This window comes from Camelus ferus, chromosome 28 (assembly GCF_009834535.1).
Source record: "Camelus ferus isolate YT-003-E chromosome 28, BCGSAC_Cfer_1.0, whole genome shotgun sequence".
In the NCBI taxonomy this organism is placed as follows: Eukaryota; Metazoa; Chordata; class Mammalia; order Artiodactyla; family Camelidae; genus Camelus; species Camelus ferus.
Window position 1 is genome coordinate 1,415,600 of NC_045723.1, and position 13,192 is coordinate 1,428,791.

The 13,192-nt window shown below is 48.7% G+C and overlaps 1 protein-coding gene across 4 annotated transcripts in view; it reads left to right on the forward strand.

The window, feature by feature from the left end:
* The first annotated feature begins 948 nt into the window (after positions 1-948).
* AFF3 (AF4/FMR2 family member 3) overlaps positions 949-13,192 on the forward strand; it is a 434,554-nt gene continuing 422,310 nt past the window's right edge. For 3 of the 4 annotated variants that reach the window (XM_032469729.1, XM_032469731.1, XM_032469732.1), the window contains exons 1-2: positions 949-1,018; positions 1,172-1,294. In XM_032469729.1, coding sequence (XP_032325620.1) covers positions 1,242-1,294 — 53 coding nt within the window. In that variant the 5' untranslated portion in view covers positions 949-1,018; positions 1,172-1,241. Of the gene's footprint in view, positions 1,019-1,171; positions 1,295-1,990; positions 2,113-13,192 lie in introns of all 4 variants that reach the window. The other variant, XM_032469728.1, reaches the window with a different exon arrangement.

Sequence of the window (13,192 nt, forward strand, 5' to 3'; positions counted from 1 at the left end):
TACGTCTGTACAAGTAAGGGAGGGGGAAATGTTCTTTGAACTCACGGAAGTAATAATAATAACTTGATTTTCAGAAGATGCGGTGACACTCTTGTCATCCTTCTAGCTGACAGTGTGCCACTCCCCAGACAGGAGATAGCGCTGGGAATTCGCAGTCTACCCCCCAGAGGCATTTCCCCCTTCCCTAGAAGAAATAAACAGAAAGGAGCGGGGTTTCCAGGGTCCGGCCAGCTGGAGGATCGGGTTGGGGTTGGGCGGGGAACCCCACTGCAGGCCAAACTGCAGGTCCCTCAGAAGAGGTTTCGTCTCTGTTTCCCCTTTATTTCACTTAACTGACTCCAGATATTTTAAACGGTTTGTTTACGGCGCTGCTGCCGGCTGCACGGCAAACTCTCCCGGCGCCCGGGTTGGCCCGGGCATCTCCCAGCACCCACCCGGGTCTGCAGCCTCCCCACCGCCCGCGGGGGCGCCCGGCGGGATCCGGCAGATTCCGCCCCCCCGCCCCCCAAGAAGTGCGTGCACCCCGGGGAGGGCCGGGCGGGGCCGGGCGAGGACCGGGGCAGCAGATGCGGCAGGCCGGGCCGGCTCAGCATCCCCGGCCCTCCGCGTCGCCGCCTGCCCTTCGCCCCGGCTCTCAGCCCCGCGCCGGGCGCCCCCGGGCGGCCGAAGGCCGGGTGGGCGGCAGGGGTCGGAGCGGGCGGGGCGGCGAGGCCTGCGAGCTGCCGAGACCCCGGGGAGCGGCGCGGGGAGCGCAGGGGCGCGCGGGGCGGGCGCGGCGCGGGGCTCACGGCGCGCGCGCGTCTCGGCCTCGCCCGCGCACACGCGCCTCCCTGAGGAGAAAGGCGGGCGGGCGGGCGCGGAGCGGCGCGGCGGCGGCGGCGGCGGCTGCAGCGGGCCGGGCCGGGCCGCCGCGAGGGCGGGAGGAGGGGCGGGCGCGGAGGGGAAGGGGGGGGGCGAGGCGGCGGCGCGGCGAGCTCGCCGCTCTCTGCTGAGTGTGCCTGCGCGAGCCGGCGAGCGGGTGAGTGCACCGGCCGCCGCCGCTGCCGCCCGGGCGGCCGGCCCGGGGGCGGGAGGGGGGCGCCGGGAGCCCCGAGCCGGGGGCGGGCGGCGGGCGGGCGGCGGCCGCTCCGGCGCGGCCGGGATGCACCTTGAGCGGCGCCTTTCGTTGCAGCGCGCGGGCGGCCCGAGGCTCGGCGGCGGCGACGGCGGCGGCGGCGGCGGCGGCGCTGACACCTCCCACCATGGACAGCTTCGACTTAGCCCTGCTCCAGGAATGGGACCTCGAGTCGCTGTGGTGAGTCCCCATGCCGGCCGGCGGGGCGGCCGCGGCGGCCCGCGCGCCCTCACCTGGGCCGGGGGCTCGGGCGGCCGGCCGCCGTGGGGGCGGGGTGGATCGGGGGCGTCCGCCGCGCCGGCTCCTTCCTGCCTCCCCCGTGGGGAGGCCCGGCCGCCTGCCCGGCTTCTCGGCCCCCTCTCCTGTGCCCTTCCCCTGGTGCTGCTCGTCTCAGCCCGGGGGCCGGTGCTCTGGGGAGCCAGGGGCAGAGCGCAGCCGTGGAGAGAAAAAGGACCGATTTCTAGAACGTGTCACTAGTGCCCAGGGATCCACCCCTCGGCCCCCTAGTCCCTCTCACCTCCCTTGTCCCTCTCACCTCCCTTCCCTCCGTTTGCGCCCCTCCCTCTTCTCCGAGAGCCCCCGGTTCACACCGGAGACCTCCTGGAGCGAGGGTTGCTGCGAAGTGCCCTGAGAGGATGCTCCAGCCTGCTGCCTGGCTGCGCCGGGTCCTGGCGGCCGCATCCTTTCTGTCTCGCCCACCCACTCCCACCCGAGATGGAAAGTGAACCTGAGGGCAGGGGGTGAGTGCTTGGCCATAAGGGAATTCCAGAGGCCCTGGCTCTGGGGGACTCATTTCCTCGAGGTTCAACAGTTCCTTGGGGCCCTTTCTTCACACCTTGCCTCTCCACGGTTACCCTCCTTCTCTCCCGGCTCCAGCCCACCGGCGCCCCGTGTGTCCCTTTATTCCGCGCTCGAGGCTCGAAGCCGGGGGAGCGGGCGGCCGGGGGAGCACTCCGGGTTCTGCTGCTCCAGGGTTTCACACTGAGGAGCTGCTGTAGGTAAGGCGCTGCTTGAAGCAGTTTAACTCTAGTTGCGGGTGTCTTAAAAATCCCATTGGCTGCTTTCACATCCCTCTTAACCAACCCCCCCCCCCCATCTCCTAAATGTTTCCAACCACCCCTATTCGGGTGGCAGGATTACTGCCTGCGTATTCCTGGAGGAACTTGTGTTATGTTTTAATATTTACGGGGATGAACATCTGTGGAACAAGCATTTCACTGCACTCTGTTCTGCCTCTGGTAATCGCTTATTGTGGAGCTGAGTTGTGGGCTTTTTTTTTCCTTTTCTTTCTTTCCTTTTCTTCTTTAATTCAGTAAAGAGTTCACATGTGTTTCAAGCTGCAAGTGGTGTGCACATGAATATGCAATGTGCAATTTTAAAGCTAAACTGCTTTCTGATTTATAGATCATATAGATGATATGTGGCTGTGTATGTTTCTGGGGATTTAGGCTTCCAGTCACTTATCTTCCTAAAGCCAGGTGTAACAGACTGAAGTGGACACAAGGCTAGTGCTTTATCAGGCAGTTTCTTATATACGATCTGAGGACGATTAAGTACAGCTTGCTCTGCATAATACTGGCGCCTATAAAGTACACAAGGATGGGCCCTAATGTAATAAAACTTTTATATATTACACTGGAAACTTCAAAGAGCCAGTGTAGAAAGAATATGAAACATGTTATTACTCTATAAAAGTTGCTAATTACTGTGTTGTTGCTCCTGGGGTTATTTCAGCCTTTCATTTACAGATACCAATGACTTTACAGGTTTGCACTTAGAAATGTTGGTTTCTGGTGCAAAATCCATAGGTTTGCAGGTAAGAACTGTGCTTTAAAAGTGACTTTTGCTTTTAAGAGGCAGTTTTTCAGTCAAAGGGAAGAACTTTTTTTGTTTTGGCAGATTCTTATGCTGCTCGTCTTGCTTGCTGACTCAAACTGAAGCCCCCTTATGACTTTTATGAGTAATATTTTGCAATTAACAGCCATACTCCGTGGCTTTTCCAGCACAGGCCTGAGCTCTCGTTCCCTCTGCATCCTCAGTTCCCAGCTGAGTTACCTGGAGCACAGTTACTGTTGAATTGACTTGAAATTTACATTAGCCACAGTACTTTTATTATTTTTTAAAATTAAAAGACAAGCATTTTTTTAAAGTTGCTGTACATGCAGTCAGATTTTAATCAGTCCATTAATTTGTCTTTGGCTTATGAAACCATTCAGGCTTTCTTGCTTATAATATAGTAGGAGTTTGGCTTGACTGAGGGAGTGTTTCTAGTGTGCAGATGTAGAATTTACATCTTATTAAAGTTTATATATTTCTGATCAGCTGAAGATAAACCAAATTCCTTGAATATGCATTTCTCAAACAGACGTTTTCTCAGTCATGGGTGGATTTTTGGATGGTATTTTCTAACTCAATTTTATGGTTGACTTTTAAGTTGTTAAGTTTTTAATTTTTATGGTTTACTTTTAAGCTTATAGGTGACCCGAAACAATTAACATTTGAGTGCTTTCACATCCATTGTTTTCTTATTTGAATCTTATAATAGTGGGAAGGGTATAGCTCAAGTGGTAGAGCCCATGCTTTAGCATGCATGAGGTCCTGGGTTCAATCCCCAGTACCTCCTCCAAATATAAATAAATAAATAAATGTAATCCCCTCCCCCCATTTAAAAAAACATGAATCTTATAACAATCCTGAAAGTGGTAGTAGTCTCATTTTACAGACGAGGAAATGGAGGCTTTGAACTGTAAAATGACCTTACTGAGACCATGAAACAAATGACAGCAGAACTTTTAAACTAACATTTGCCAAACAGCCATTTACTGGACACTCTTCTAAGAACCTTACATGCTTTAGCTCATTTAATCCTCACAACAACCTTAAGAAGCAAGCAAGTACTGTTGTTATTCCCATTTTACAGATTGGGAAATCAAGGGTGAGGAGGATAGGTAACCTGCCCCAGGTCACACATCTAGAAGTGGGGGAAGCCATCTTCAAACCAAGCATTAACTTCAAATCTCAGTCTTCTAACTTCAAATCCAAATATTTCCTATAATATTGCAGATGTTTCCCAATTTATGAGAGCAGTGCTGAAATTAAATACAGAACAAAACTTTGATGGACTGGAAGTTAGAGTTCTGCTATTACAATATCAAAGAAAGAGACGGTCAGAGCATTAATTATATTAATCTAAAATTAAAGATTTGGAAACAAAACATCATGATTTAGGAAATTATGACTGCTTCCCTATTCAAATTAACTTATAAAATGTATATAAATTTAAAATGAAGACCACTAAAAACTTCTTCCTGTAATTCATCTTAGAAAAACACTTTTCTTTGGAAGGGGGTAGGGGAAAGTACAGGTTCATGGCAAAAGAGAATGGTATTTTAACAATTTTTTTTTCTAATTGGTGGGTGTCATTTTCCAATAAGACAAATTGCACTTTGTTAGTCGTGACTGTGGCTTTGAACATGGGCTGGCTTAGTCTAGTGGTCACTGGAAGTGTCCCCAAATGGCTGTGGGGACAATATGAAGAGAAAAGCCCCGTACTGTTGAACGTAACCTTCTCTGCTTCCTTGCACACCCTTCTCCCTCCTACCCCACCCCTGAGAAACCTTTATATTTATTTTTCAAGGCAGGGGGAGCTTTAGAGCCTGAATTATCAGATAGCTGTTTCAACTTTTCTTTTCGCCCTGCCTTGAAGTTGAGAAGGGTTGCCCTCATTCCCACCTCTGATTCCACTTCCTGTTTCCAGTTTGAAGCAAAAGTGAAGAATGTGGACCGAGGTGAAGGCATTCATTCTGCACGCAGCTCCCCCACTTCACTCGGTAGAGCTGAGTCCTGGAAGAGTTGGGGATTCAGTGCGTTTCCAGGGGCAACGTCCAGAGGAGCAGAACCACCTCTCAAACTCTTGCTCCAGCCCCTTGGCTCTCCTTCCTGCCCTCCACCAGTTTTTGATCAGCTGCTGGGCATGTCAGCTGTTCCTCAGGGTCTTTAAAATAATGACCATCCCTTTTAACAGGGTAATGGTTGCTTTCACTTATTCGCTTAACAAATTTTATTGATCATCTCTTAAATACCAGACCTTGTGCTGGTTGCTGGAGGGGTTACAGAGAAGAGGAAACACGGATGGTGCGGGTTATTGTCTAGTGGGGACCAGACAAGTACACACATACAAAAGGAAGGTTTCAACACTGGTGATTCAGAAAAGAAAAAGACCATATTTGGGACCAGGGTGGGGAGGGGGGAGGTGGTGGTGGAGGAGGGAAAGAGGAAAAATTGAGTTTAAAAAAAAAAGGCTTCCATGGAAAAGGTGGCCTTTGAACTAAGCGTTGGAAGATGAATGGCATTTTTACAGACGGTGGGGGTGGGGTATTGAGAGGATGTAGCGGCATCTTGGGCAAAGAAAGAACTGGAACAAAGGCTTTCATGGTGTCTCTGAAAGATCCTTTTATGAATCATGGTGGAATTACCTATACCAAATATTTTAAAGATACAGAACTTTGTAATCACGAGGTGGTTTCAGTGAATGAGAAGAGCTTTCCAGAGTGAACTTAGGCAAAATTGTATTTAATCTTCCTTAAATATAGACACATTTTAGTTACTGGAGAGAAAGTCTATAGAAATACAACAGTAAATATTTGGATCTCTCTCTACTACCCCCCACTCTATACCCCTCCACCCAGCTTCACATAGGCCAGAATCCATTTTCTTTTGTTCCAATAGGCATTATAATTTACATTCTTTCAAAGTGGAATCTTTGAAATTCTAAGAATGGATTGTATCACACTCATCAGTTTGTTCAATTCAGTAAGCATTCACAGAGAATATTAGGCGTCACTCTAGGTTAGGTACCAGAGAGCTGTAGCTTTCAAACCTTTTAGACCATGACTCACAGTACAAGTTTTTTTAACACTGCAACCCACTACTGCATTTGTGTGCACACGTACTCATAACTGAAACAAGTGTCTTGAAATAACACCCATATTATGAGAGATGTGCTTTGATATTTTCTATTCTATTTTTCAAAAATTTCCCATCCAGGAGCTGAAACCTGTAGTTTAAGGGAGGGGGATGGGAAAACCCTACTGCAGTGGATGCAAAGTAAAGACGTGTTTGCCGGGAACTCGTAGAATAATCCGTGCGTGTAAATACCTGTACTAGGGCACAGACACGTTACGGAGCTGACGCTGCAATGGGAGGGGGAGGACGGCACATCCTGTGGCGAGGGTAGGCGACCTGTAAGACAGAGAAGCATGTGAAATACATCTTGGAGGAGAAGCAGATTTTCAGAAGCAGAAAATGAAGGGAGGGAAGACCATGTGAGGTAAAACTGAATAGAAATAAGGAGGGAATAAAGCTTGGAGCTTGTTTGGCGAAGATAAAGTTATTAACTAACTCAGGGCGGAGGACTGCGCTTCTGCGGAGGAGGGGCGCCAAGCTGAACCACGAACGACTTAGTCTACACCTGGTGCTTCCCAGTAGTGCCTGCTGACCCACGTGGTTCTCTTCAAATCAACCACCGCCTTCCAGGCCTCCTCAGGCTCCCCAGGCCCTAGAGTCAGAAAATTGCCCCAGATCCTCCACCTTGACCCTCAGCCCTTTTCTCCAGGCCCTGGAGAGCAAACATTTTAAGGCCTACCCCTGTCCCTTCTGTCAGCCCTTAGGGGCCAAAGCAGTTGGCCAGAACTCAGAGGGCGGAAGGAGAGGTGCACCAGGGACCCAAGCCCCGCTACCTTCGCTGGGCGTGGCCTGAGCCCCGGCGTCCTGGAGCCCATTGGTCCCGAGCAGCCCTGTAGACTGTGTGCGTTCTCATTGGCCCAAAGTGGCTGAATGGTTGGCTGTGGGGGCTGTGATTGGCCAAGAGCCCCAGAGCATGCCCAGAGCGTGGGAAAGGGCCTTCCCCAGGTGCAAGGATGAAATTGTTTCTGAGCAGAGGGGCTTCCAGGGCCAGGGCGGGTGGGCTGTGCCCCCAAAGGGCTGGTGGCCAGCATGGAGGAGAAAGAGGGGATGTTCATGGGAAGAGGTGAAGTTCAGGGGGCTGGGAGCTGAGGGGTGCATCCACTTGTGAGGGGCATCAGCTTGGCACCGTGGGTGGTGTGTTTTGGAGAAAGCCAGGTGGGGAGACTGGTTAATTCAAGATGATGAAGTTGAGGAGCTCTGCTGGGGGCTGTCAGGACACCCGGGAGGATGTACGCTGGATGTGCCGATGAGACTTAACCAAGTGCCTTTTGATGACGATGAAGATGAGTATTTTGTGTAGGGAAATGATACCTTCCTGTGTTCCGGATTTTCTTCTGCGAAAATGTAGGAGGGTTATAAAATGCTAAGAATCTATTTCGGTAGAATGTCCCTGTGAACCAGAATGGGTCTAATCAGTGATACTAAATTTAGCAACTTGAACAAGGCCCTTTGGCATAATAATTGGTTAACGTAACAGCCAATTTAAGAAAAAAAAATCTCTGAAAATGAAATGCATGATTTTTTTTTCCTATGTAAATGGACTTTTTAACCTGGAATAAGTTTGCCTGTTTAAATTTTCTTTATTTTGGGAATAAAGCCTTGGTGGCAAAATCAAGGCCATAAAAGATGATTTTTAATGTCATTTAATGGTACCATAATGTTTCCTTGTTTTGTTTCAAAGTGAAATCCATAAAACTTATTTTCAGTGTTGCCTGTTCTCTTTTGTTTGGGAATTTAATTGAGGTTTCTGAATTCAGCTGGCTCGAACCCCGCTTTCTGTCTGGCCCTGGGCAGCTCATGCTTTTTCTCATTTCCTAGTCTCAGTCTTGGCTTAATCACTTATAAAATGACAGCACTTGTACTGGCCTACCTCATAAGGTTGTGATGTTAAGTAATAAAAGTGTCAATTGCTTTGTGAATGCCAAATGTAGTTCTTTTATACCCTTTGCTTCCTTCAAAAAACCTCTATCATAAACAAGGAAGGCTACAGAAAGGCCACATTGGGCCAGGTCATCCCTCTGGTGCAGACTTCTGTCCTTGGCAGTGGGACCCAGGGACAGTTTTGAGTAGAGGTTGGTAGTATTTCTTAGTTGTACATCATTGTCGGACAGACAAATATGTCCTTACTTATGGTTGTGTGACCAACGTATGTAGATATATTAACCATTACATAATCTTTGATGTTTCACTGAGAATGTATTGAATTACCACCCATTACATCAAATGACTTCATTTGGCTCCTTGGGTCTCATTAAATTATGTCAGGCTAATCATAATTTAGTTTCAGTAGAAACAAAATACACACTTATGCCAGGATGAGAGGATACCACATCACCCAAGAAACTTAATGGGTTTAATCCATGGAAATGAACACCTGGGGACCTGATAGGGGGCTGGAGTGTTTCCAGACGTGTCACTGGGCTGCCCAAGGACATAAGTAAGATCGTATCTAACAGTGGTGTGACAGGGCTGTCTCAGAGGGCAACAATGACCTGTCCCTTGGAGGCTGTAGACCCCCCGCCAGGGACTTTGTAGAGATAGATTCCTGAGTAAGTGGACCAACAACAGTAAGTTTCCCTGAGTCCTTCCAGCTTCAAAATTCTATGATCATTTTCATCACGGGGCAGGAGTCAAGAGTGCCCGAGTCATTCATTGCATTCACTCGTGTATTTCCCCCTTTGCAATTTCTCCACTCACACAGAGAAAGGCATAGAGGGTCCTTACACTTCTTCACGTAATTTCTTCCCTGGAGGCTTGTTAGCTGAGGTAAAAAATGAGGACTGTAATTTGGAGACCACTTTAACATAGCAACTCAGTTTAGAGGTCTGTGCTTAACTTGAGCTGAAATAATTTTATTTTTCCTTTTTTTATGGACAGGAAATTAGTTTCCCCGAGCCCTCTAGAGCCCTGTAACAGGAGTCTGTTAGTCTTAGTTAAATTCTTCTTGTCGTACCTGTACTGTTTACCTGAGTTATGAAGTGACGGAACACATTTTCTGTCAATGTTCATTGAAATGTTAATTAGTTACCTTGCAGTTTAGACAGAAAAAGACTTTACTCTAGTGGATCATCACCAGTTCTGGGAAATAATCTGTCTGCTTTTGTCTTCAAATTTCAAAATATATTTGTTTTTCTGTAAAATGTATCTCGAGGGAGAAAAGACTTAGAAGACAGTTCTGAGAGCTTAGGTCCATATACTTCACTGTCGCTCAGGCGAGCACTTCTCAAACTTTAACATGCATCCAGATAACTCAGGGATCTTGATAAAGTACAGATTCTGATTTGATAGGTGCAGGGTGGGGCTACGGGACTGTGCTTCTCATCAGCTCCCATGTGTCACTGCTGGTCCTTCAACCAAACCTGGAGTAGCAAGAACTAAGAAGGTAAAAATTCCTTTGAAAAGAAGCTCTTTAAAAATACTATATTTTCTTCTTTTTATTTTAAGGAGGCCCTGAATAATAACATTACAAATCCACAAAGCCAGGAGGTTACATTTAGATGCGGCATTTATTTTATTTTCGTGGGTCTTTCTAATACAATTTTGATGAGTGAGGGGGTGGTTAATTGTATCCTAGTGGGGATATAGTGGGAAATAAACATAAAAACCTAAGTAAACAAAATTTTTAATAAATAGGCTAATCACTTTTTATAGCTTTGCAGTTCTTATCATCCTTAAAAGGCTGGGTCCTGCATCAGGAGCCGGTGCTGAGTAACTGGACACATTCTCACAGACCCTTCTGGATTTGTTGGGACCCTCACAATCGCTCCTGTAGGTGCCCAGCACTCGGAGCAAAGTCCCCATTGTCTCCCAGCCATTCTCTTTGGGAGGGACCTGGGTGGGGGTGGAGGGGTGCAGGGAGGTGGCCGTGGTGGGGAAGGGAGAAAAGCTGTTTGCAGAATCACTGCCCTACCCTGTGGCCATAGGTGCAAATTGCAACTTTCCCAATGTCCCAGGAGAAATCACAGCTCAGCTCCAAGTGGAACCCCTGGTGAGTCTCAGACGCCACTGGTGGGGACTTTCTATCCCAGCACTGCCGGCTACCTCTCCCTGACCACACAGTGCCCTGAGTCCATCAGGTGGTCAAACTTAGCTGCAGTTTCTTTGTTTAATTTCCAACGGTATTTCATTAGAAAAATAAGTGCGGATAGCAGCGATTTCACGAGTAAATACAGCACCGTTGACTTTGAATGTGCTGTGAGATTGGTGGGAATTTTATTTACTTTGTCTTCTTAATGAGGGTTTGTGTGTGTGTGTGTACACACGCGGCGCGAGCGCATGCGCACGCGCGCGCGCGCGCACACGCACGCACACGCACTTCCATTCTCTGAGATAGGCCTGGAGGACTGTTGCTGATGGGAGCAAGCCAGATTGAGTTTAAACAATTGCGAACATTTCAGATTTGGGAAATAGAGCTGACTTTTCAGGGATGATAGTGACCAGTATAAATCTTGCAGCCTTGGGACGCACGTGAACCCTCGGAGGAAGTGCTCACAGTAGTGTCAGTCCGGCGTTCGGGGCATTCGTGCTTCTGGTGGCTGCGATCCTGCCTTGTGCCTCATACTCTGTTATGTTATCTGACAAGTTTTGTTTAACCTTTTCTTGTAAAATGCAGCATGACATTCTACGAATGTAACTTTTCCTTCAGACTGGGAAGAGGACAGAGGGAAAATACTGCCCTCCAGCATGAGACAGATGGGGAAAGCAAGTGGTAGGTTATGGCTTTGGTTTGTACTAGGGTCATCAGATTAATGTGTTTTCTTTCACGTTGGAAAAAACACTATTTATTGGCCATCAAGGTACAAATAATGGAATAGTCAGATGACTTACACAACTCTCAAAAACAAAAAAAAAAACCAAAAAATTAACTGCACAAAAGGGCTCTCAGAGCCACTGGTTTGCTTATTTGGGTCCTAAGAAGAAACACCCAAGAGTTCGTTCTCTCAGAACAAAAAGGCAGCTGATGGTGGGCAGCTAACTTCTGAATTTTGGTTATGTTATTCAGAATTTGAGCTTGTCTGAGAAGACAGGCCGTCACATGGCCTGCCCGCTCCCTTTCCTACCGACCATGTTCCACGACAGGGAGCCCGTTGGTGTCATTTCTCGGAGATGCTGGGGTGTTGAGTGTGGTCGGAGGTTGGGTCTTTCCCTCCGGCTGAGAGGCAGGTATCTCCACTGGCCGTGGACTCCACAGTTCACTGGAATAGAGGCTCGGGATCCGGAATGGCTGGGTCCCTCCGCTTTCTGCAGTGGGCCTCTCAGCCCCTTCTCCTGGTCTGCAGGAGAAACGAGGACTCTCTAGAGGAGAGGGCGTAGCTTTGGAGGCCTCCGGGGCTAAGGGGATAAGCTGTCCGTCATCCTGCGGAAGCAGGCTGCTGCATCAGCAGTGCTGGGAAGACTGTGCATCCACATGTAACAGCCTTCTCTTTTGGGTGTAATAGTTCACCGTGGTATACCAGCTGTACCGCTACCTGTGTGCGTCTCAGATGAAGCCTTCGGCTTGGTCCCTGTTGTCTGGGCTCACGTCAGGTTGAGGCAGAGAAAGTCCACGCCATGTCTGAGCGCCCCGACCACCTGCTGCTCATGACATTTGGAGCCTGGGCCCGACGTTGCCGGTAGGGCCTGCTGACTCCCCAGAAGCACGTCCACGTGCAGGAGGGGCCGTTCAGCTGGAACCATGGGGGCTCTCCTCGGTGTGTTTTTTTCACTGAAGGTAGGTCCTTCCCCAGAAGAAGGTATGGTTTCTTCTGAGAACTGCATCTTTTAGGTGGGTTTTCTTCAGACTGTTCGTTTTCTAATAAGTAGAGTTTAATCTTTCAGTAGGAGCAGAATACCTGAGAAAAGTATTTTATGGGAAAACTGGTAAATTTTAGCTAAATATCTAGCCCCATCCACACATCCCCCCCCCCAACCCTCTGCAACTTGAATTAAAACTCCAAGGCTGCGTTAACAAGTTCTGAGTATGGAAATTAAATATTCATAGTCTAAAAAGGAAGGAAGTGTGGTATTTTAGTTTCTCGTACTTAGGTAGATAATTAGTTACATAAATTAATTTCTATTCTTTTCTTTACTCTTAGCATACCTCAGCAGGACAAAAGTAAGAGTTTAATGTCCTGAAATATTATATACAATAATGTAACCCAGTGTGGATGCTGTAAGCTGCTCTTCAGACCTCTCCTTCTCTAGATGTGTACATTTCTGGGTAGAGATGAACAACGGTTTATTAAGCCAGACACAGAAGGGAAGAGACCACATCTCTAGCTCTCAGTGTGTTTATACTACAGCCTGGAGTAGATTCTGTAGAATAATCTCAGCAGGGGTTTTACCTGCTCTAATAGGGAATCCTGTGGGAAACATAAAATGGTACCCTACCCAGTGTGGAGTTTTAGGGAAAATTTCCTGGAGAAAGTGACATCTGATTTGAGTTTTAAAGGATGAATAGGAGTTATGCCAGGAGTAGGGGGGTGTGCGGCAGGTGCAGCAAGGTGAGCAGAGGCAGAGAGGTGAAACGCAGCATGTTGTGAGCAGCAGCAACGATGGAGTGCAGGTCAGGGGTGGGTCTGAAGCCTTCCAAGCAGGGAGTTGCCAGAGCGGAGTTTGGGGAGTGGAGCCCCAGAGCGTGGAGGGCCTTGCGAGAATTCCAAGGAGCTTGGATGTTTTCCAGTAGGTGATGGCCTGCTGTCTGAGCAGGGCAACACAGTGGTCACATTTGCATTTTATTATTATTTCTAGAAGGCATTTTGCACGGGTGACTCTGGTGACCGTGATGGGTCACGTCTGGAGGGTCAGGTCAGGCAGGGTGCGAGGCTGCCCAGCCCAGGCAGTGAGGATGGAGAGCAGGTGGGGACTGGAGAGGTGTGGAGGGAATGACGTCAGGAACTTGCTGACTGACTGGTTGGGAGACTGAGGGAGGATGAGGGGGCCAAAGATGCTTTTAGGAGACAGCTTGTGTGGTGAGGGAGGGAGTGGAGGAGGAGGAGCTGGCCGGGTCGGGAAAAATGAAGGGTTTGGATTTTTAAATGTTGCCTCTGAAATGCCTGTGGGCCCTCCAGAGAGAGCTGCCTGCAGAAAGTTTGCTGTATGATGTTTAGAAAAAAGGCAAGGACAGACGTAAAG